This window comes from Sceloporus occidentalis, unplaced genomic scaffold, assembly GCF_023333645.1.
Source record: "Sceloporus occidentalis isolate IW3139 unplaced genomic scaffold, rSceOcc1.0.p SCAF_2, whole genome shotgun sequence".
Lineage (NCBI taxonomy): Eukaryota > Metazoa > Chordata > Lepidosauria > Squamata > Phrynosomatidae > Sceloporus > Sceloporus occidentalis.
In genome coordinates, this window is record NW_028316982.1 from 246537773 (window position 1) to 246563086 (window position 25314).

At 40.0% G+C, this 25314-nt stretch overlaps 1 protein-coding gene across 2 annotated transcripts in view; it reads left to right on the forward strand.

Moving 5' to 3' along the window:
- The first annotated feature begins 4671 nt into the window (after positions 1-4671).
- The window catches only part of MIPEP (mitochondrial intermediate peptidase), a 67557-nt gene continuing 46914 nt past the window's right edge, over positions 4672-25314 (forward strand). Inside the window, exons 1-10 of one of the 2 annotated variants that reach the window (XM_089512613.1) lie at positions 4672-4989; positions 10429-10602; positions 12337-12425; positions 12965-13051; positions 15903-15966; positions 17352-17534; positions 18858-19014; positions 20361-20409; positions 20839-20899; positions 23759-23811. In XM_089512613.1, the coding sequence (XP_089368739.1) occupies positions 4789-4989; positions 10429-10602; positions 12337-12425; positions 12965-13051; positions 15903-15966; positions 17352-17534; positions 18858-19014; positions 20361-20409; positions 20839-20899; positions 23759-23811 (1118 nt within the window). In that variant the 5' untranslated portion in view covers positions 4672-4788. Of the gene's footprint in view, positions 4990-8871; positions 9006-10428; positions 10603-12336; positions 12426-12964; positions 13052-15902; positions 15967-17351; positions 17535-18857; positions 19015-20360; positions 20410-20838; positions 20900-23758; positions 23812-25314 lie in introns of those variants that run through there. The other variant, XM_089512614.1, reaches the window with a different exon arrangement.

The following is a 25314-nucleotide window of genomic DNA, read 5'->3' on the forward strand; positions in this document are numbered from 1 at the left end:
GGATTGCTGCTTTTTCTTCTAGCCTCTTCTCTAGAGTGCTGTGTTGTTTATGGAGTAAGATTGTGTGGTCCAATGTGGCCAATAAGATTGAATTTATTGATTAGCAAGGATAGTAACATCATCTGCCACCACAATCCTTCATGCTTCCCTGCTCCCTTTGAGTTCAGCTGCAGTTCCAACATACCACAGACAACTTGTGAATCAAGCAGGGAATGCACCTCCACCCATCATTTCAGGGTTAGTCAACTCAAGATGACTAAATTGACCCTGTCTTACTTTGGCCACATCATGAGAAGGCAGGACTCATTATAAAAGACAATGATGCTGGGAAAGGTTGAGGGAAGTAGAACTAAAGACCACATGCCAGATGGATGGATTCAATCAGGGAGACCATGGGCCTGAGTCTGCAGGACCTGAGCAGAGAGGTAGAGGACAGGGGGGCTTGGAGATGTCTCATTCACAGGCTTGCCAAGAATCAAGATTGACCTGAAGGCAGCTAACAACAATTTGCCCCTTCCATGAGTCAACTCTGATTATAGCAACAGGGGAAATGAATTTTCCCAGAGCCACATGGCATAGTAATTGAGTGTTTGACAATGGAGAACAGGGTTCGATTCCCTGCTCAGCCATGAAGCCCACTAGGTGACCTTGGGCAAGTCACACTCTCTCAGCCTCAGGGGAAGGTAATGACAAACCTCTGAACAAATCAAGCCAAGAAAACCTCATGATAGGTTGGCCATAGGGTTGCTGTAAGTTGAAAACAACTTGAAGGCACACAACAACAACAACAAATATATTCCTATTGAAATGCAAAATATTTTGGAAAGTCGCAGTCTTGAATTGGTAATTCAGCTTAATTTACTTTACAAAAGACCTGCTTCTAGCAGAGATGAAAACACCTGTTGACTTTAAGAATGAAGTGTTTCTGTCTAGAGTGCAAAGGTAAAAACACACTTGGTGGTCATAAGAACTGGAGACTCTAGTGCAATCTCAGATTTCCAATATTACTTGCTCATTGGGAATGTCAAAATGTACCACTACTGGTGTACATATGGGAAAGAGGGACAATAAGATCACTATGGTGTCATGGGCGCATTCTACACGCACCAATAGTACGTGCTTGGCGTGTACTAGGGTTAGAAAGGGGTGTCCTTTCTGGACACCCCCAACCCTAGTACGTGCCAAGCACGTACAAAATGGCGGCGCCCATTCTACATGGGCGCCGCCATCTTGATGTCGCGGATGCTTAGCGTCCACACATCGCGGCTCACTTATGACGCCAAAAGAAGACACTTCTGTCTTCTGTTATTCAAGAAAGTTGCTAATATTCTAGTTTCACATAGTCAAAGCAGTGGGGAAAAGCATGCAAAAGATAAGTCTCCTTGGGACATGAAAATAGTCCTCTAAACCAGTGTTTCCCAAACGTTGGTCCTCCAAATGTCCCAGAATTCCTGATTATTGGCCAAACTGGCTGAGGTTTCTGGGAGTTGAGCTCTAAAACATCTGGAGTACCCAGGGTTTAGGAAACACTGCTCTAAACTGTAGTGGCTGTAGTAGGGAACTCCTTGAGAATTTAAAGGTGGCCTCCATTGTGTAACTAATGTGGATTGAATAATTAATCTTGACAGTAATCTTCACATCTGGCAATGTCCATTTCCGAACAAGCCTACCGAAACATGTCTCACAGCCTGATGTTAAACTTGTTTTTTGTTTGTTTTGTAAATGCATATCCCTGAAGGCAAACATTTAATTTTTTATATATGATTCAGCTTGCAGTCATAAAGAAATACATTTGTAATTAACTTTTGGGGGGAGTCAATTTTCCATAAAAAAAAGGCCCATTTTCATCACTCAGAAGGCTCCCTTCTGCACTCAGGAAGGCTGCCAGGTTTCAGCCCACATAACTATTTTTGTTCCCATTCTCCTGTGAATGAGATGTGTTGCCACTACTATACTCCTTAGTTTTCTTGCCGAGATGCCTCTGTGTGCTGAAGGGCAAGAGAGATCCATTCCATGGAGCTTTGTAAAGTACACCACTCTTCTTGGGTCTACTATAGTTGTACACTGTGTTTGTATAGATACCATATCAGCAAAATCAAGTACGTAAGAGTTTTTAGTATCAGGACGCACATGAGTGTGCCAGCTATTTATATTATCATTTTTTTCTTACTTCCTAAATTTGCAAGGAAATAAATCTGTTGTGGGGAAAAAAGGATTTACTGGAATTTGGACTGAATTTAAACGGAACTTTGGAATGAATAAAAATAAAACGACATTTGATTTCATTCACACTGCTAAGTGTAAAAATCAAATCCAGATTAACTGGTGCTTTGTTCTGGCACAAAACAAACTACCATTCACAGAATTCCAGAGCACTGAGCCATTGCAGTTAAAGTGGTGTCAAGCCAGATTATTTCTGCAGTGTGGATGCAGCCCAAATGAACAGCGCTTTATAAATAAAGCTTAATAACAATAACAACAACAACAACAACAACAACAATAATAAACAAATGTGAAACCAACACGTCTGTTAAAATAACTCAGCATTTTAGGAACAGTATCAGTTCAGGGGCAACTTGATCAACAGACTGATTCATACTACAATGTTATAGCATTATCATTCCACTTTAATTGCCATGGTAACATTGGCGGTTTACAGACCGCTCTTTTGGGGCAGCCTGTATCTGGCCCTTTCCCCGCCGGATCAGGGCCTTAGCTGCCACAGTGGCAGCCTCTGAGGCCCCGATCCGCTGCTTTCCAGGCCGCGGGGAAGTGGCAAAAGGTTGCTTTCCCATGGCCTGGAAAGGGGTGTCCTTGGGGCTTCATGCCCCAAGGACACCCAACAGCGGCGGGGATGAAGAGAAAGGGGCCGCTCGGCCCCTTTCTCATTTGTGTTGCTGGTGCAGCTGTGTAAAGGGTGCGCCAGCAACACAAACCTGGAAGAAGCTCCGTTTCCAAGCTCCATCTGGCGCCACGGAAAGGGTGCCCCAGGAGCCCTTGCGTGGCGCCAGGATGTCACCTCCGCGCTACTCCATTTGGAGGTGGCACGGTTGTGATGTCCCAATGGTGGCGCCCATGTAGAATGTGTGCCGCCATTTTGTACGTACTAGGGTTAGGGCGTCCGGAAAGGACGCCCTTTCCTAACCCTAGTACGTACCTAGTACGTACTTTCTGCCCGTCTGTAACACACCATTCTATGGAATCCTGGGATTTGCAGTTTAGGGAAGGGCATTTAGGATTCTCAGCCAATTAGTTCTTGGTCTCACTAAACTACAAATCCCTGAATTCCACAAGATGTTGCCACAGCAGATAAAGAGGAATAACAGCATTATAAGTGTAGAACCTGACCTTGTTTGTAATGAGTTGTCTTGGTATTATTCTGTGAGACATTCTGTGATGAAAAACTATTGTTACATTTCCCCCCCATCCCATTTATTATTGCATAGCAAACAAACAAAACCCAACAACATTTTGGAATTAGGAAATGTATTGCTGTAAGAATTACATATTTTACAGTGTATTTGTCTTTATCTTCTTGATGTAATATAAAAACAAAGACTTGTAATGGCTGCTAGCATCTACCAGTGTTGAAAAAGTAAATTTTGGTGAGTAAACTTTTCTGAAGGCAACACACATACGGGAAATGAAAGACAACCAGAGAAGTGCTGGAAACTTTTGGATTATGGTTGCTAGAATCCTCCAGCTAACATAATCAGTAGAAAACCTGGGTTCGACTCCCAGCTCAGCCACTGTAGGTCACACTCTCTCAGCCTCAGGACACCACTTTTCTTGGGTCTACTATAGTAGACCCAACAAACCCTCTCTGAAGAATTCTTGTATGTAAATAGAAGGGCAACCCAACAATATGAAGGAAAATGGAAAGAAGTGTCAAAATTGTGGGAAACTATGACAAGATTGTAAAATGCAAAAATATAGACGTAGCTGGATATTAACTAATAATTTAGTTAAAAGAATGATAATACATGAATAAAAATCTTAAGCAATCTATCTGCAATATACTGTAATAGGAAACAGATGGCGCAATATGAAATGTACACAGTGAAGCATGTTCTTGTTTGTCTGTTTATTTGTATTTTTTACGGCGAAATAAAATATAAATAAATAAATAATAAAAGGAAATCTTGCCAAGAAAACCCCTTGAAAGGAAAACAACACGAAGGCACCCAACACACACACATATTGTTCTCTATATACACAATATATACGCAAACTTTTATTATTTCTACATTAGATAGATGCACCCCTAACAATAAACATGAACTTAAAAAACCAAAAACAAAATCCAGTTGTAACATAGCAGTATATTAAACAATAGCAATGAAACAGGATAACAATTTACAACAGCAGTAATAACAAATATATATACTGTATAGCCTTGAAAGGCACACAACAACAACAATACAACAATAATGTCTAATTAACAAATTGTAAGCCGCCCTGATAGCCTTGGCTGAAGAGCGGGGTATAAATAAATATTATTATTATTATTATTATTATTATAACGTGTTTTGTGTTAAATCGTTTTTATAGGTTTTATAGGTTTTATGGGCAGGCTTATTTTATTTCGTTTTTTAACTGTCTGCTCAGCGCTGTGTAGATTTTATAAACAAAGCTGAATAATAATAATAATAACAGTATGTAAGGAGGACAACTGTGAGGGAAGGGAAGAGTAGAGGAGGAAAGGGCGGAGGAAAAGGCGGCCCTGCCCGCCTCAGAGGCCGAATCCGGCCCTTTCTTTCTTTCCCTCGAGAGAGGGAGGCTGCCATAATGGCGGCCTGGCGAAGCGCGGCGCTGCTGAAGGCGGCGAGGCGATGGGGGCTGAACCGCGATGGCGTCGTCGGCGTCCTTCTCTTCCCCTCAGGAGCCAAACGGTGGGTCAGCACCAGCTGGTCCCCGGTGGGCGCCGCTTTCAACCTCCAGCCCCAGCAGCAGCAGCAGCAGCAGAGAAGGGAGGCCGCGAGGAGGACGGTGAGAGAAGAGAAGCCTCCCTCCTTTGAAGACCCCATCTTTCCCCTCAAGAAAAGAGCGAAGCCCCTGGACTTAGGCAGGGACAATAATTGTGAGAGCCTTTAGGGCTGGAGGGCGGACGGGGTATCGCTACACTAGATAAATAAATACATAATAAACTACAATTCCCAGGATTCCCCAGGATGGCCATCTGTCAGGGATGCTTTGAGGGAGAGTTCCTGCATGGCAGAATGGGGTTGGACTGGAGGGCCCTTCCTGGGGTCTCTGTCATTCTATGATTCTGTGAGCCAGGGCAGTCAAAGCGCCCTCAAATAATAATAATAATAATAATAATAATAATAATAGATTTTATAATATATTTTACATATTATAAGTTATTATTATATTTTATAATATCTAAAATACTATATATTATATTATATTATATTATATTATTATATTATATTATATATTTATTATAATATATAAGTTATATTATAATTAAAGCAGTGCCAAACTGGATTTATTTCTGCAGTGTATAATAATAATAATAATAATAATAATAATAATATATTTTAAAATAAATAAAATCTATTTTATACACACACACACATATATATTATAATTAAAGGAGTGTCAAACTGGATTTATTTCTGCAGTGTGTAATAATAATAATAATAATAATAATAATTGTAGTTTGTTGTGGAACCAGAGCTCTGTGGCAGAGACAGCTAAATGTCCCACAGAACTACAGTTCCCACAATTCCCTAGCATTGAGTTCCATCTAACCTTGGACTCTCTTCTTCTTCTGGCACCATCTCTTTTTTCACTTTGGGTTTTCTCATAAGGTTTTCATGGTAGAAGACATTCAGAGGGGGTTTACCATGCCTCCCTCTGCACAATACTCACAAGTGTTAGCTGTGGTGCCAGTGCTGTCTGAGATATGCCCCACCAGTGTCATCTTTCACTGCTGCCCGGTTGCTGCCTGGCTCTTCAGCAAAAGGCTGTCAGACATGGGAGACCCAACTCACTGCACTGCTGCCATCAGCATAACACTTTGCCTCACAAGGGAACACAGTTCCACCATCAAGAAAAGGTAGTGCCACTGCTGGGACAAAGCCCCATAGTTCAACTATGATAATGACAAGGCATATGCAGAGGTTACGATTATTGGTGGCTGCTAGTCATGAGTCCTTTGCATTACCTCCAGCATCAGAGGCCATTCATGTTTAAAGATATATCATTAAATATACCATAGTCAGGAACATCCACGCCATAGTATTCTTTCCAAATTCTATGTAAGGTTGTGAAAGCTGGAAAGGAATTGGGGTTCTGGAGGAGAATTCTATAGATATGACATGCAAATAAATCAAGCCTGAATGTTTACTCAAGTCAAAATGACTAAACTGTGGCTAACATACTTTGGACACACACAATGATATGTGTGCGTGTACCTTCAAGTTGTCTGTTGCTGTAGGCCCCTTCCATGAATTTTATGATCCATTGAAGAATACAATAATGTTCACTACATATGAAGATAGTAGGAGAAAAGGAGGCCCACATAACATGTGGATTGACTCATTCAAAGAAGTCATTTGCAAGACCTGAGCAGGGATGTTAATGACAGAATCTGTTGAGGATCTCTCACTTATAAGGTCGCCATAAGTTGAACCTTAACTGACAGCACATAACAGCAACAGGAGTCAGAGGCAATATTCCTCTCTGTATCATGTTGCCGCAAGTCAAAAGCATCTGGAAGGCTCACAACAAGAACAGATCATTAACTGGGGAAAACAGTGTGATGATGGAAGTGCACTCATGTCCTGCTGTGGGTTGCCCTTAGGGATTGCGTTGACAACTGAGAGAATGGGTTGCTAAACTAGAGTTTAATCTGTCCCAGCAGCACTCTTCTTAAGTCAATCCTGTCCCAGTCCAGTGCTCTGACTACTACATCACATTGTCTCACTAATACTTTCCTCAACTTGCTGAGTAAATTTCTGGAGCAAATGAGGCTGTGGCTGATTTCTTGTTTATGTGTTTTGTGGAATGAGTTTCCACTGAGATCTCAGCATGGCATTAGGGTAAGGTGATCTGTGACAGGAGAATAGTCCTTGACATGAGAGGTAGTACCATATTTTCCTCCTTGCAGAGCTCCCTGGCCTAAACTCAGGAGGAGAAGTTTTTCATTACTGCACCTTTATATGAGAGAAGGCGTATCAGGCAACAGCCTGTATATACTCATTTATAAGTCTAGAAATTTAGGTCAAAAAATTGACCCAAAAAAACTGAGTTGACTTATCCATGGGTCAATGTAAGTACTGTATCTTAATTATTAAATAAAAGAAGGAACCATCCCCTGGTGAAAGGCAAGAGTATACTCTGCCTTGGAAGCACCAGCCTCCTCTACTCTCTCAATCATCCAGCCTTAAAAGTGAGTACAGAGAGTTATGTCTGCTGGAAATGTGTACGTTTTTTGACATTGTTTTGCTTTGCTTTATCCTTTAGATCCTTTGCTATATGTCTGTAAGTTTTACCCACAATTTATCCATGGGTCATATCAAAATCCATAATTTCATCCCCAAAACTTGCCCTCGACTTATGCATGAGGTTGATTTATAGTCAAGTATATATACAATATTATTATTATTATTATTAACCTTTATAAAGCGCTGTAAATTTACACAGCGCTGTACATACAGTCTTTTTAATTAGATGGTTCCCTGCCCTCGGGCTTACAATCTAAAAAGACATGACACAAAAGGAGAAGGGAGTGGTGGAGGGAAAGGGTAAGAGGTCCAGCAGTTCCTCTCTACCTCCAAGGCCTGGACCAAGGCAGGTGGACTTGAGGGAGGGCTTGGCTTCATAATGGACGGTTTAGCTTCATCCAGGGAGGCAAGCGACAATTAAGGAAGGCCTGGGAACGCTTCTCTGAACAGGATGGTCTTCAACTCCGTTTTGAAGCTGGTTAAAGAAGTGATGGCTCTTGTTCGTGGGGGAAGAAAAGGATCCCCATTCTTAACACAAATGACAACTGAAACTGTATTTACAGATTACTGGGCATTCAAGAGTTCTGTTTCTTTGAGAAAATAATTTTATCTAGTTGGCTTGCAGTCTATGGCAGCCTGTTGTAAGGATTTATTTATTTATCTGTTCACTTTATATCTCACCTTTTTTCTGCCAAAGCATCCAGTGTGGATTGCATATTTCAAGTGTATCTTAATTACTAATAGCAGCCAGTTTTCTCTGTGTGGATTCTTAAACAGGCATACCCCTATTAATGAAGCCTCTGACAAAGGGAATACTTTTTACCAAGTGTTTTTACAACCACCCAGCTTGCTTTTCTTCCTGGTCCTCTGCCTGGCGGCATTAAGGAGGATGGGGAAGGAGGGCTGGAGAAACACAGGTCCAAAACACATTGCAGAAATAATTCAGTTTGAGGCAGCTTTAACTGCCCTAGCTCAATGCTATGGAATTCTGGGAACTAAATTCCTCAAATTTCGTGAGACATTTTGCCTTCTCTGTCAGAGAGCTCTGGTGTCACAATAAACTACAGTTTGCAGGATTCCCTAGCACTGAGCCAGAGCAGTTAAAGCAGTCTCAAACTGGATGATTTCTGCAGTGGTTTTGGACCATAGACTTTCAGCACCTAGTTGCAGCAGCAGGTCTGCATTGAACAATGCAGTAAAGACTGAGCTGGAAAAGAATGGAATTGTGCTGTCACTGATCCTATTATAAGTGTGTGAGAGACTGTGTATAACAGACAGACTAAACAGCAGCTCCCTCCAGAAACCCTTACTGAGCATGTATAAAGAGCAAAACAGAAGGGGGAAAAGAGAAAACGGCTTATCATGCCCCATTACCCATCCACAGCATGTTATGGAAATCATAGGAAAAGTGGAGACTGGTGAAACAAACAAATGAACAAAAATCATCCCTGGATGCATTTTGGAAGAAGCTTTCAAATGTTTTTGATTACTTATGCAAGACTTTCCTGTCCTGGCTGTTTTATTTCACGTTGTTAGTCTGGAAAATAAAAGGTTTGTTGAAACATTGTTGTTCTTCTTTCATAACCAGTATCAACAAATGGTGGAAAAATAAAAAACAAAAATCCGGAGAAAAAAAGTCCTAAAAAAATTAGCCAATGATTACTGAATGCATTCAGTGGTCATGAAATTTTGGCTGAGAACCGAAGGAGAAAAGATTCCAGTTCAGCAGGAGTGTCCTTGAAAGGCTGGTGGTCTGAAAAGGAGAAGGTGTCACTTGCTGTCCCTCTTAGTAGATGCCCGTTAGCTGTAAATCCAGCGCTTTTTGGGTTTAGATGTTAGAAAATTAATTAGGCATTCAAATAAAAATAAATTGTTGAATCCTTGAAATAGTGAACAAATAATCAACAATGGTGCGTTACACACACGCTGAAAGTACGTGTTAGGGTTAGGAAGGGGCATCTAGAATAGACGCCCCTCAACCCTAGTACGGACTGGCTCCATACAAAATGGCGGCGCCTGTCCACACGGACGCCGCCATCTTGATGTTGCAGACGCATAGCATCCGGACGTCACAACCCAGAAGTGACGCCACGAGTGCACAACTAGTGCCTCGCGGCGCCACTTCCAGGGCGCAAAAAGAAGTGCCATTTTGGGGCTTCTTTTTGCTCCTTGAGGGAGCCGCGCGGTTTGGCTGCTGCGGCTCCCTCGCAGAGCAACCAGCAGCGCCGGCAGACCACCGCTTTTAGGCGGTTTGTAACACGCCAATGTTTCAAGCATAATAATAATGGGTTATATCCAGATTCCAGAACCTATCTTCTGGGAATGGAAAGGCCCTGTTTGTAGAACATAATCCTCCACTTTTTCACCTTCCATGTACCAGAACTTATACCACTCAGCAGCAGGCCCCAAACCTTTGCGTGATAAACTCTTGAACTGGAAGGGTTGCTGTGGGGAGGAGGGGACTTTTGTCAGGCTTGTTCCATATATCTAAATAAATCTATTTCATTGCAATTAATATTGGTTTATATTGTTGTAATATATATATTTGACATTGACAGTATAACTCTTCTGAATTGCTGTTTAGAAGTGCAGTCATCTGAATTTGGTAGGTCCTCGGCTGCATCTACACTGCAGAATTAACGTAGTTTGACACCAGTTTAACTCCCATGGCTCAATTGTTATGGACTTGTGGGATTTGTATTTTTCTGAGATATTTAGCCTCTGACTGAGAGGTCTGGTGCCACAACAAACTACAAATCCCAGGATTTCCTAGCACTGATCCAGGGCAGTTAAAGCTGTGCCAAACTGCATTCTGCAGTGTTGGAGCAGCCTTTTAGGTGCAGCATTTTACTCTTCAAAAATGAGAGGTTAATTTTGAAAATAACTGAACTTTACAACTTCACTGTAGAACAGACAAATAAAGAAAATGTATGGTGTACATGTTCATTATGTGGCTTCTGTTTTCTGTGTTTAGGGTTTGTTTGGGGTTGCAGAGCTCACCTGTCCGGAAGGATTTCAAGAAGCTCAGGAAAAATCACTACAAGAAGCAGAACGATTAGTACAAAAAGCATGTGTTACACCTCCTGGAAAAGAGATAGTAATGATCTTTGATCAGCTCTCTGATGCCTTGTGTCGCGTAGCAGATCTAGTAAGACATTTTTATAACTTTAAAATTATGTGTTGAAACTTATTGACAGATGTGTATTTTAATTTTAAACTTACAATTTTATCAAAAACCAACTTCAGATGTGGTAATATTATAACATATTACACTGGAACTTTAAATATGGCCTTGCATTGAAACAGACAAATTTGTTGCTGTTGCTCTTTGTAACTTCAGACAATTGTTGCAGTTCCATATGCATTGGGTTAAGGAATGTTTTGCTTTTTAACTTATGATTCATTTACTTCCACGTTACTATTAGTGGGAGATTCCCTGGTTTTAGGACTCTACTTGGGGAAAGTAAGTAAGAAATTTTTGTGGTTAAATATTTTCACTTTTTTTGCAATGTTAAGTTTCTTTCTGTGGTCACATTTAGTTTGATCAAGATTTGATATAAATAGATAAAGTTAAGTGTATCAAACAGGATAATTTGTTTCATATTACAATTACTGATACTTTCTAAATAAAGAAAGTAAATTGTTGCTTAACTTGGATGTTTGCTAAACGAACAGGTATGGGAGCTTTATATATGATTATAAACAAAAATAATCTGGGATTTTCGGGCCTTCAACTTCACACAAATATTTGTATATGCGAAGCAATATCATAGAATCATAGAGTTGGAAGAAACCACAAGCGACATCCAGTCCAACCCCATTCTGCCATGCAGGAAATCTCAATGAAAGCATCCCCAACAGATTGCCATCCAGCCTCTGCTTAAAGACCTCCAAGGAGGAAGACTCCACCACACTCTGAGGGAGTTTGTTCCACTGTTGAACAGCCCTTACTGTCAGGAAGTTCCTCCTAATGTTGAGGTGGAATCTCTCTTCCTGTAGCTTGCATCCATTGTTCCGGGTCCTGTTCTCTGGAGCAGCAGAAAACAAGCTTGCTCCCTCCTCAATATGACATCCCTTCAAATATTTAAACAAGGCTATCATATCACCTCTTAACCTTCTCTTCTCCAGGCTAAATATCCCAGCTCCCTAAGTTGTTCCTCATAGGGCATGGTTTCCAGACCCTTCACCATTTTAGTCGCCCTCCTTTGGACACGCTCCAGTTTCTCCACATCTTTTTTGAATTGTGATGCCCAGAACTGGACACAGTATTTAAGAACAGTTTGAAGTTATTTAAAGAAATATGCTGACTAATGTTTATTAGGTTGTTTACTGTATCCATATGTTTTGAGAACTCCCTCCTAGGTGTTGCTTCCCAGTGCATATACGTGCAGTGAAACAGACACATAGATAATTTCAGGCATAATGGCATATATACTATTTCCTTCTCTCATGTAGGAGATTTGATAAATAGTGTGCATGTGTTTGTTCCTAAAGCTATGTAGGGAAAATGTCACCAATAGATGGTAGTGCTATGAAAAGAAAATATGAAATCTGACATCCTGTTAATAGCTATCTATTCACATGATAAAAATTTATCCTCCTCCCTCTTTCACTTCCTATAGGCCTTACTGTATCCAAATCCTCACATAACCCCGAAACCAGATTTTGAGAATATATGAGGGGGACAGGTTGCTGGGGAGAAGTGGAATTGTCCTCCTTATTCTGCTTCCAGAAGCATTTTATCAAATTTAACCCAGTATGGTTTTATGTTGGGGTGGGGAGAGGTTCACATGTGGACTTAGCTAGAATTTCCAGCTTTTCCAAGAATGCTGTCAAAACGTTCCTCTTATTATTGTCATTCCTTTTTTTTAAATTGCATCAGGCAGATTTTGTAAAAATTGCTCATCCTGATCCTGCTTTCAGAGAGGCTGCTGAGGAAGCCTGCAGAAGCATTGGTACTATGGTAGAAAAGTAGGTTTTATTTGTCATATTGTACTTACATCTTTAATAACTGTGAGCTGGTATTGTTCTCCTGTATTTGAAAGTACATCGGGGGGGGGGGGGGATTCTCTTTTCTAAGTTAGGATGTCTGGTAAAAAATATGTCTGCTTATACAGTGAGCCCTTGGTATCTACTGTGGTTTGGTCCAGGACCCTCCATGGATACCAAAATCCATGGATACTCAACTCCCATTAAATAAAATGAAATGGTGTCCCTTATATAAAATAGCAAAATCAAGATTTGCTTTAATATTTTCAAGCTGTGGGTGAAAACAAATTGAGTTACAGTAATTTATTACTGTGCTTTCTGCAACCGGACCTGTTTATCCCGCATTGGCCTTTTTAGTCACCAACGCGCTTGTACAAAGCGTGGGATGAGTCCTTCCTGAATCTTCGTTCGCGAAGCAAAGCCAGAGAAACAGTAATTTATAATATGCCAAAAATATAGAAATAGTCAAAAGTTAATTATTGTATTGATACTAATTGATCCTTTAATTTTTGTATTCCTAGATTAAATACAGATGTAGATTTGTGTCAAAGTCTGAGAAAATTGTTGGCTGATAAAGATGTTATGCGTTCCCTTGATCCAGAAACAAGGTACACATTATTAATTTTGTTCTAATAGGAAAGATGTGAGAGCTAACATGGTGTAATGGTTTGAGCATTGGACTACCAGGGTTCAAATCTCTGCTTAGTCATTAAAACTCAGTGGGTGTCCTGGGGCAGGTTGTTATTATTTACATTTATTAATAGAGTTATGTGAAGTTTGCACAGCCCTTTACATAGTAGGGGTCAAATAAAATAAGAAAAAGAATAAAATCATCAGGCCTTGCCTGGAAGAAGAAGGCCCTCCCTCCTTCCACCATCAAGAGGGAGAGATAGGCAAGCCAGCTCCATCAGGCCTTGCCTGGAAGAAGAAGACCCTCTCTCCTTCCACCACCCAGAGGGAGAGAAAGGCAGACCAGCTCCATCGGGATGAATCAGAGTAAGAAGAAGGGCCCTCCCTCCAGTCCATATGCCATGGTCTAGGCATCAAAGGGAGTGAAGATCTGCTGGACTTTTCCCCTTCCCCACTGCCATTCCCTTCTCCTTTTGTGTCTTGTCTCTTTAGATTGTAATCCTGAAAGCAGGGAAATGTCCAATTAACAATTTGTAAGCCGCTCTGATAGCCTTTTGGCTGAAGAGTGGGTTATAAGTAAATAATAATAATAATAATAAAACCTGCCAAGTGGCGTACAATCTAAAACAACATTACATGATTAAAACACCTCTAAAATAATACTAACTAGTATACAATGAAGACAAAGTAAGCAGCAGATTAATAACTATTAATTTGGAATGCCTCCCTGAATAAGAGTGTCTTCAACTCTGCCTTAAAATTAGCCAAGGAAGTTAGCAGGTCACACTGTCTCAGCCTCAGAGGAAGGCAAAAGGCAAAGCTCCTCTTAACAAATCTCGCCACAAAAATCCTGTGATAGGAAAGCCTTCTTCATCATTTGCTAGTGCTGCGGCAAGTTTTAGTCCAAACACATTTGTCCATCCACTTTTTTGTCCTTTCAGTAGAGATTTCATTTTGATGCTCAGAATGTTGGCTGTTTGATAGATCAGCATACCTTATGACAATAATAGATTATTTAAAAATTGTGAAACCATTTTCAGAGTAAATAATACATTTATGTCTGTGACTTTTATGAAGAATGTGGGTGGACTAAAACAGCCTGATAGCCCGTATTTGCAACTGTTGTGACATACAGAATATAGAATTCTACTGTATCCAGATTCCTGCTTTGAAAGATGTTCTATGATTTCAGCTACATTGTACAAACCAGTGTCAGAACTTACTCCCTCTTCTGAAATCAAAGTGGCCTTTGCAGATTTATGTGACTGTATCTTGTTTGACAGACATGACATACATAACACCCTAATTATCCTGGTCCTCTTAAATTTCCTTCAACTGCTTTTCTGTTTAAGGGCATGCTTTGAAATATGGTTTCTGTTCTCCTATTATGATACATCCTCATGTTTCCTATCTCACTTGCTAGTTTCCATAATTGACCGAGATTTATGGTTTGTTACAAAGTTTGTGAGCAAAGCATGATAATATCTATGTATGATTGAAATATAAGATTTAAAAAAAATACTTTTTCTCTGAACATTGTCATTGCTTGCAGCTACTGAGAAACCTAGTTTCCACTTACTTTCTTATTTTTTTAAAAAAGCATTTATGCTATGACAATATCCTGAGGTAATAACTTCCATAATTTCATTATGACATGTAAAATATATATTTTCATAAGAAATATATTTCATTACATGAAAGTGTTAGTTTGCAGCAGTAAATTATATATATATAATTTATTTCATGCTTAAGGTTTCATCCTATGATTACTTGGGAGGAAGTGTAGCTTATTTCTAAATAACTATGCATAAAATTGGAAAGAAAATGGCATAGTTTTTTGGGGGGTAGAACAGGCAAGCCAAATAAGGCAATTTCCAGTAGCTTTGAAGGCAGGTTGTTTATATGACACACACCTCCAAAGTGGGTGGAAACCAGAATGAAGCTGCTCTCTGGGGCTAAAAGCCAGAGCAAAAAGAAGCCAGGATAGATTGATTTAGCGCAGAAGATGCACATCTTTTCATCTCCATATAGATGACCTGGCACCAGTGTAGAGCTGTGACAATGCAAAAAAGTGTGATGAATCCAATGGATGTAATTACACCATACACAAAACAGACAGTCCAACACAAGGGCATGGGGTGAAGGGAGATGAAGGGGCATGTATGGGGCCCCATGGTTGTGCTTTGTGAATGATTCATTGGGTACTCCGATGCTCTGAACTGGCGGAACATCACATGTGTGCATGATCCAAGGTCCGGCCATCCAGTGGGATGGCATCTGAGTGGGACGTGGGAGGTACTTGGAGGTTGCATGAGTGTGTTCATGCGACGGCATGGTGGGAAGACAACCACAACAAAATAACCCAGTGATGCTGTTTGATGTGCACATTCAGGCTGCCTTTGGAGTAGGCCATGCGGACAGTAGAGTTTTGACACACTTTCAGAAAAGGCAGGTTCAAGCTGTTTTTTGTGACCCGTCTTCTCTGGCCTGTAAATGACCTGCCTTCAGATTGCCTATATTCATCCCACACAGCAAACTGTGAAGCTGTTGGCTTTTAGTTGCAACTATAATACTAATTTATGATCATGTTTATGAGAAGGACAAATAGGCTGAATTTCTCTACTAAGTTAAATAGAAAGGAGACAATTAAATTCAGTGTTGAAGAGATATGCATAGAACAGTATTGATAATCCCTTAAATGGACATATTAGTACTTGCTCTCTAACATAATAATCTGAAAAATGTAATATACTGTAACTTCAGAAAGGATAAACAGTAATAATACTTGTCTTGCAGTTATTTTCTCTTAATGAGAATTTATTCCTTTAGGCGTGTGGCAGAACTTTTCATGTTTGATTTTGAGATCAGTGGTATTCACTTGGATGAAGAAAAGGTAATTATTTCCACTTTAAGGGGCAAAATACTGACTGAGGAACCTGAAATTTATTTAATGAAACCCTTTAACCCAACTGTATGGAGAATGGGTACAATTTTCACACACCCCTATGCCTGCCTTGTCAGGTATACTAGTGTTTTGTGTATGCCCAATAGTCAGTGATGTGTCATTCTTTATTTTTGTTTTGGGGACAAAACAAGTTCTTTGGAGAGGGAGTGTTCTTGTAACTGGACTTACTTGTCTTGAGGCTTTTGGGATATTTTTGGGTGAAAAACCATGTAGAAATTGGCCCAATTTTTAAAACAAAATTGGGTTGGGAGACTGTTTAATATTTGGGGTATCACAGAAGGGAGGTTCAGGGGCCACACTTGACCCTTTTCTTTTTCTTTTTTAAATGCAAGTAGTATCTTTTGAGTAATGATGATTATTAACATTGTACAGAATACATGATTACTGTAATGTGGGATTAAGCACATTGAGGAACTCTGTTCTGCAAATCTCTCTCACAAGGAATGTACCGTATATACTCAACTATAAGTTGACCTCATGTATAAGTGGAGGTCGGGTTTTGGGGCCAAATTATGGATTTTGCCATGACCTGTGGATAGGTTGAGGGTAAAACTTGGAGACTCCTTCACTGTGTGTATGTGTGCGTATGGTAAGAGAGACTCTCATTGAGGTTTTTTGCTTCATTGTTTCAGCCAGATGCATGGGCAGGAGAGGACTCGTAAACAAACAGCAATATCAATTTAGATTGTAAGCCTGAGGGCAGGGAACCATCTATTATCCCCTCTGTTGTAAGCCGCCCAGATGCCCAGTTATTGGGTGGCGTATAAATAAATCCTATCATCATCATCATCATCATCATCATCATCATCATCATCATCATTATTGTTGTTATCAATCAATCACCCAGGACTCTTTCTGCTTGGCTCCAGAGAGAAGTAAACTCCTCTCCTCACCATATGGGGAAATCTGAAAGAGTTGCTATCACATTACCATAGTGACCCATAAATAAGTCAACCTGGGATTTTGGGGCAATTTTGGGGCATACATTTTTAGACTTATAGACGAGTATATATGGTACATCTCTATGGCAGTTCTCCCAGTGATTGTAGTATCGATTTTTTGGCTTTGTCATAACTTTCTAGAAAATGGGTGGGAATCATACGAGCCTCCAGATGTTGTTGAATTTCAGCTGCAAGCATTCTTCAAACTGTGCTTGCTTGGACTGCTGGAATTTTCAATCCAGCAAGCCCAGAAAGGACTGCATGATTCTCATCCTTGTTCTTTCTTTTTTAAAAAATAAAGTTATATTTTAAATTAATATTTTAAAGCTGTATTTTAATAAAATACCTATTTTGTGAATTTCCCATTTACAGCGTAGGAGGGCAGTAACCCTCAATGTCAGAATACTGGATTTATGTAATGAATTTCTCATTGGTTCTCACCTTCCTAACAAGATTGACAAGCACATTTTACCTCAACATATTCGCCATAACTTTGTAATTGAAGGCAATTATGCCCAGATCAGCGGTCTCAATGCAGATAGTCCCGATGATCTGGTATGTATATGGTAAATACATTGCAGGAAGCCTGGGTAGCCTTCAGGCTTCTGAGAGATCCATTTTGGGTTTTTTGGTTTCATTTTTTAAACTAGAACACTGAGATCTTCTGTCTAGAACCAAGACCAAAATTGTGGCTCAGGTAGACAAATGCAAGGAATTATGTAACAGGGTGCCTGTGCTCAGTCCACGAATTTGTGATCAGTACTACAACCAAGCTTACAAGGCTTTTCACACCCATTCCGCATCTGTTCCCACTGCCCCACATTCTTTTTCAACAACTTAATATTGGTGGGATGAGAAAGAACTTTTTATTTGCTCTTGTTGGACAGTTAAGGATTGGAAACTCATCTACTACAAATGGTTCAGGGATGTACTGAGAGATACCAGTACTTTCTGTCTACCCCATATAAGGTCAGATATATGTTCTCACCAATTAGTTTGTAAATGATGATCCTTACTTGTGAGCCATTTTACAGTAAGCAGAAAAAACTACCCCAGTAGTATGGAAGGGTGGATGCATTGTATGTAACGTCAGGCAAGTCAGGCCCAAATAACATATGGCTTGCTGCAAACCAAAGTTTCTGAACCTGCATCTCTCCCATTCAGATATAATGGGAATAGTGAAAAGTCTAAAATTTATCAGAAAGGGCATATAAGGAAGAAGTGCTAAATCCCTGACTTCACTTACTTCCTAGCAGTCTTTTCCTTCTGTAGGTGGAGTTTGTGAGGCTGTATGTGGCAGGTAGGAGGAAGGTTCTGCTTTTCTCATGTGTCCTTTTGTTCTTTAAATTGGACACCTTTCTTTCAGTGTATAGTGCTGTCACTATCATGTGTAGTTTTGGCCTCAGAATCAAAGATGTATGTTTCACCTCTCTTTATGAAGGACTCTTCCAGCACCTGTACATATTCTGGAGTTAAAATGCATATCTCAGACAATCTCTGTGCAGCTCATGTCTTCTTTCTGTTCATATGCTAACATCACTGAACACTAAATGCGGGTGTGATAACCCTATATGTCCATCCTGTGGAGTTCATGTATTTTCTTAAAAATCTCTTCATTTACTTAAGGTATAGGGTATTCCTTTAATAGGCAGTTGCTATCTTTTTAATGCTTTCCAACTGATGTAGTAGATATAGTTCATGATGCAGGGAACACTTTAGAGATACATCATATAATTAGAAAACAAATATTTTCACTGTGCTTTTACTACCTTTACCGAAAAGAGATATGTACTTTATAATATAAATGTTGTTTTCGTAATTGACTCAGTTTCCTATGATTGCTGTTCATTCATTCCTTTTTATTTCAATTAATATTAGGTACGTGAAATTGCCTACAAGGTTTTTCTCTACCCAAATTCTCAACAATTGAACTGTTTAAAGGAACTGCTTACCAGCAGAAACCTTCTGGCCCAATTAGTTGGATATGATACTTTTGCTCATCGGGCTCTTCAAGGAACGATGGCCCAAACCCCAGGTAATACCAATGTGCATAAAAGGAAGAGACTATTAAATTTATTGCATGGCATTGTGAGGAACGGAAGGGAATGGGGGAAAATGTGTTATTGCACGGGAGAATGCCACCAATGCTGCCGCGAGTCCCCAATCCCCCAACTGTTCCACAGTTGCTGATTTTGAGGAATGATTCTGAACAGTCCTTCAAAATCGGCTCCTGTGGAATGGCTTGGGAACGAATTGGGGACTCTTGGCTGCATCAGCGGCATTCTCCCGTGCGATGACACACATTTTTTCCCTGTTCCATTCCCTTCTCTTCTGTTCTTGTTCTCTAAGTGCTGTGCAATAAACCTAAAATATGAAATAAGCAGGGGGTCGAGGCTAAATGCTGATAATGCAGATTGCTATATGTGATTAGCAAATTTTGCTACAGTGAAATTTCTGAGTGCTGCCATGCACTACTTCATGCAGTATTCAGCATTTTAAGTAAATTGCATCCATATACTACTAGACATACTACATTAGAAGCAGGTCTCAGTGAAATCATTATGTAGAAGTAATCATATTGGCTCATATTCTATCAGTTGTTATGTTTGGTTGTTCTTGAACACTTTTTTATCTTTGGTCCAAAGCAGGCGGGCCAAATAAAGTGGCTTCCGGGCTCTTTGGAGGTGTGGCATTCAAAGCTGCCTGGAAGTTGCTCTGGGAGTGGCTTATACGGCCTGAAGCCAGCCTGAAAAGAAGTGGCAAAAAACTGCTCCTGTTGCAGTGGCTGCAACAGCATCTGGCTTCAGGACAGCACCGTTCGGATTCCTCAGTCCCAGAGTGATTGTGGCCGGATTGGCAGCAGATCACTCCATTTGGCCCATCTGCTTTGCCTTCATGATTACTAATAGACATTAAAATGGTCCTGTTCAGCACTTGCAAGTTATTTTGAAATTTCAGTAAATAGTGTCATCTAAAACTAAAGATTGGCACTGGGTTAAATAAAAACTATTGGTCAGTTCCAAGAGTTGGAAAAAAGAAATCTTGCAGTAGTCAGGAAATAATCGCTAGCTCTTCTGTCATCACCCACTGTGGTCTGTGTGATGTTTAAAATGACCTTTCATCATAGGGTTTTCCTTACTGAAAGACAGAAGAACACAGGAATATGCATATTTCAAAGTTTAATTTTGTTTATGGATTCTTTTATAACAAAAAACAGATGATTACTACATTCAATATGTTTTGCATTATGGTCTTCTGAATTACACTTTGTTCAGTAGATTAGTTTATTTTAGACGAAGTTTACAATTGTGTTTTTGTTATTTCTTAAGTGTTCTGTTTACCTAGTTACCAATAACTTTTCTTACATTTCCTTTTTTAAAGAAAGAGTGATGCAGTTTCTTGTAAAGCTTTCAGATAAGTTATTCAGTCGGTGAGTTTCTTTTTTTATTTGATCTTACTAAATAGGATAACAGATATATCCTGCTTCAAGGCAAAAACTTAATATAGAAAAAGGATAGGAAAATTTTATCAGTAGATTTTGATTATAAAAGGTATAGTTTTGTGAAAAACTAACTGCAATCAGTTACAGTTTATGATCAGAATTGTGCAAGTTGTCTTAATTTCCAATGATGGAAAAAAGAAAGCTCTCTCTTGATTTTTCAGCATTGCTTAATGTTCCCTTACTGAGAAAGACCTGAAAAAAACAAAGAAAACAAAATAGCTCATTCTGGGTCATTTTCTTCATTTTTTTGTTTGAATTATATTTTTATTTGCATATTGAACAAATACTTGTCAATTAAAAGTATGCACATGTTTTGAAAAGCCCTTTAACAAGGTTAATTGTTAAATTACTTTCCAGAACTCAAAAGGATTTTGAAATGATGGCAGGCATGAAAATGAAACTGAATCCTATCAAATCAGTAAGTTACATTGTACATTTATTTTATTTTTCTCTTAATGTGAATGAGTTGAACACTAGCTTGAAAATAACTTCTATAATGTCAGTGATCTGATGGTGTAATCTAACCTTCCCCTTCTTTTTAGCATCATGTTATAGCAGAGTTAGGTTGCAAAGCTGTGTTCTCTAAGGGAACTAAATGCTAAAAGGATGATAATGATTTTAATACAGTGATTTTTCTAGTATCCAAACCATAAAATGGAAAATGTAATGTGCTTTCTTGAGTATGTTAAATATTATGTTCAGTTAGTTTATGCAGAGGTCAGATTTGAAAAATCACATGCATTCAACTTAAAAATTGGCAAACCCCAATGCTTTTGTTCACTAGCCTTGGCTTTTCTAGTCACTGCATTCTTGCATGATTGTTCCGATAGATCTGCCTCACAATATATAATTTGTGACACCAGATGCCTGTAAATGAATAGCTTTTTGTGGGTTTTTCGGGCTATGTGGTCATGTTCTGGAAGAGTTTCTTATTTATTTTTCTAGAACATGGCCACATAGCCCAAAAGACCCACAAAAAACTATTGATGGCAGCCGTGAAAACCTTTGACTTCACCTGTAGATAAAATTTACAAATGAGTGCATGTGGAAATCTTAAAGTTGAATGTCCACTGCTTAAATTTTATTCAATTTGTCTGTCCTGATTGCTTAGCAGAAGTAATAGCAGTTTGTAACTGTCAGTGCTTTATTGGCCCCTTGGTGGCTATACATGGATCCAGATCTGCAGTTAGAAGTTTGCAGTCAGTCAGTAGCTGTGGGCCTGACTTGGAGCTTGAAGATTCTATTGTACACATTATATAGAGGCTCCTGGTTTCATACCTGACCATTATACTCTATGAGTATCACATTGCCTGAATGCTGTTATTATCTTCTTTGCCAGAAAAAGATGCAGGGGTCTGAACATACATAGCCTTAGATATCATATTAGAACAAGCTTGCAGCTCAGTCCATAAAATTTCTAGTCCAGGCTCCAAATCTCCTGACATAATGCTCCTAAAAGACAGTGATGCATGTCCCCCAAGTTAGGCCGAACAACTTGTAGTCAGATACAATAGTCTTGTAGCTCTTATAAAAGGAAACTGAGGTTTGAATTTGAACATGTTTCAAGCGCAAGAATTCTGCAGTTATTGTATGAGAGGTAGCTGAAAAATCTGCCTACGTGTATCTTACCACCCAGACTTAACATGTAGATGGTGGTAGATTGGAGAGAGGTTTTTCCCACTCACTGTTGGAGACTGTAGGACACAGAGTTTTTTGTTGTGTGCCTTCAAGTCATTTCCAACTCATGGCAACCTATACCAACCCTGTCATGGGGTATTTATGGGGCTGAGAATGTATGACTTGCCCAAGGTCACCCAAGGGACTTCCTTGGCTGAGTGGGGAATCGAACTTGGGTCTCCAGAATTGTAGTCCAGTGCTCAAACCACTACACCACACTGGCTCTCTACACAGGGAAGTAACTGGTGACTTTGTGTCCCTTTTCACTTTCTCTTTTGCATTCGTCTGCATTTCTATTAGTTGTAGATGATATCCATGTATTTTTTCTTTGTAAACTGCATAGAGGCATTCAATTAATTTGTGAATGTGGCTTCTGTATATTACTCTCCTCCTGCTGATAAAAGTAGGTATAAGTAGTTTAAAAAGTAGTGTAAAGGTAGATAAAAGTAAGGCATTTGTACCTTACAGAGGAGGTGCATGACATAGTCCCCCTGTTTTTAGATATCCATGTAGGGCTAGGCTATAAGGTTTCAATAAAAAACCAGCTCATAGAAGTTTGTTCTAAATACTATGGAGAATATAGTTCAGAATTAGTCACTCCTCCTAACCCACGGATCTGGGATCCGCACCCTTGAATATCCATGGAGGGGCAACCTCTGCTATCTCCAGTGGTGTGTGCGCCTGGGCCACATGCATGAGGGTGCGCTCCATTCAAGCCTTTGAGGCTTGAATATGTACAATCCGCCGTTTGCGCGGAAGGGGGGTCTGGAATGGATCCCCCGCGAAAACAGGGGGCTGACTGTTGTATCTTGAACTGTGCTTATGGTATTATGGAGAGCCTGTATGAACATTGGGACATAGGTATAATAGGTTCCCAGTTACCTTTTAGTAGATCTATGTGTTTGAATACAGTGGCTGGTTACAAAATCTAGAATAGTTTTGGACAACTTTTGGCCCACTCACAACCCTAGGTAATATAATCAGTGATGATCTGTTGTAAGCCTTCTCAGCCTAGTAGAGCCTTTTCAGTTACAGAATACCCACAGAAAAAGTAATCTCTTAATGTCTTTCTCAATCTGTGGTTGGCAGGTGAAATTCTCCTTTTCTACACTAGTCTTGCTGAATATAACTACAGTGCGCCTGCGCCATATGCGGGCAAGCTATATGCAGCTCCCTTCTTACATGGAAGCTGAGCAACAATAAAAACAATGACACGCATGCACGTTTCCTATGGGGCACAAGCATATGCGTATTTTCCCTTACGCGGTGGGGTCCGGAACGGATCCCCTGCGTAAGGAGAGGGCCCACTGTACATTATTATCTCCTTGCTTTATATATTCTTTCATATTTTTGGTTTATGTCATGAATATAAACACTAATAATATGGTATCTAGTCAAAGTTTTATATAGTCAAAAGTTTCACCTGTCAAGTGTCTTGCTGTATAGTGTATATTGATTGTGTTAGACTAAGTAGCAAGGTTATAAGGCCAGTTTGTAAACAAGAATCATAGAAATGCTACTGTGGAGAAAAAGCTTTGTATTTAATTATTGCCACTTGATTTTTGTGAAGCAGTAAAAATCTTGGATTCTTTCATTTCAGAAATTGATGCCCTGGGATCATCCATACTATAGTGGTGTCCTACGTGCTGAGAGGTAAGTGTTACGGCATTCTGTTTGAATTGGTTCTTCTAGGTTTTCAATCATTTTGTAACCAGCCACTGTATTCAAACACATAGATCTACTAAAAGGTAACTGGGAACCTATTACGCAGGGAATCTCAAAGGATTTCCATATGGTCTTGCTGTAAATCATTTTTCCATTTTCCCTCATATTGTGTTGTGTGTCTCTGGGATTATTATGTAGAGATATCTTGCAGCACCTTTGAGACAAACTGAAAGAAAGAAATTGGCCGCATGAGCTTTTGTAGACTTTAATCCACTTCTTCAGATGTATTTGGTGGAGTGGAAGCCAGGCACAGACATATGTATGCCATTGGTATGTGAGGATGTCAATTCAAATTAAAAATCTTTTGTGTATGGAAATGAAGTTACAGATCCAGTTTTAACAATGGTCGTTTGTGCACAAAGGCGTAGGAAACTGGTCTTTGTGCATGGAGATGAACTAGCAAATCCAGTTTTGCAATGAGCTGATGGTGAGGGTAATAGATGAATCCCCATGGCATTATGTGAGAACTGGCATAACCATGGAAAAACATATGGCTCTCCCAGCTTTGCACATATATATTCTCTTCTTGTGCTCTAATGAAGCTGTGTGAAGAGCTTCATGGTAAGTATGTAACTGTTCTTTCTCCTTTCCCCCTCCTGCTACTCCTTTCCACCATAATCCATGGTAGGTATTTAACTACTCTTTTCCCCTTGTGGGACATAGTGATTTAGCGGTTAAGACACTCGTTCTGAAGATTGCAAGGTCGGCAAATCGGCAGTTTGAGGCCTCGGCACTGTCACTAGACCCAGCTTCTGCCAGCCTAGTCGTTTGAAAGATAATAGGTTCTACTTCAGGTAGTCTTCAACTGTCTTCTCAAACTGATGTGACAGCCAGGAGTGCCTGTTATCAGCTTCGGCTGATATGCCAGTTGCGCCCCTGCCTGGAGCAGCAGGACCTAGAAACAGTCGTACATGCTCTAGTAACCTCTTGTATTGCTTTCTGCAACGCGCTCTACATGGGGCAACCTTTGTGTCACGTCCGGAAGCTCCAATTGATACAAAACGTGGCAGCCAGACTGGTTGCCGGAAAATCCAGGTTCGACCATATAACATCTATTTTAAAATCATTACATTGGATGCCTATTAGCTTCCGGGCACAGTACAAGGTGTTGGTTATCACTTATAAAGCCCTACATGGCCTGGGTCCAGTGTACTTGAAGGAACGCCTCCTCCTGTACAATCCTTCCTGTGCACTCCGATTCTCTGGGAAAAACCTCTTGCAATCTAGAAAGACTAGACTGGCAGTGACCTCCCAGAGGTCCTTCTCTGTCATCGCTTCAAAAACTTGGAATGACCTGCCGGAAGAGATTCACCAATTATCCTCACTCGAGGCTTTCAAAAAGGCGACAAAAACCTTTCTCTTCCAGCAGGCCTTCCCCGATTGATAATGTCCAGAACCAATTGAATCCCCTTCCTTTCCTTCTCTCAGCAA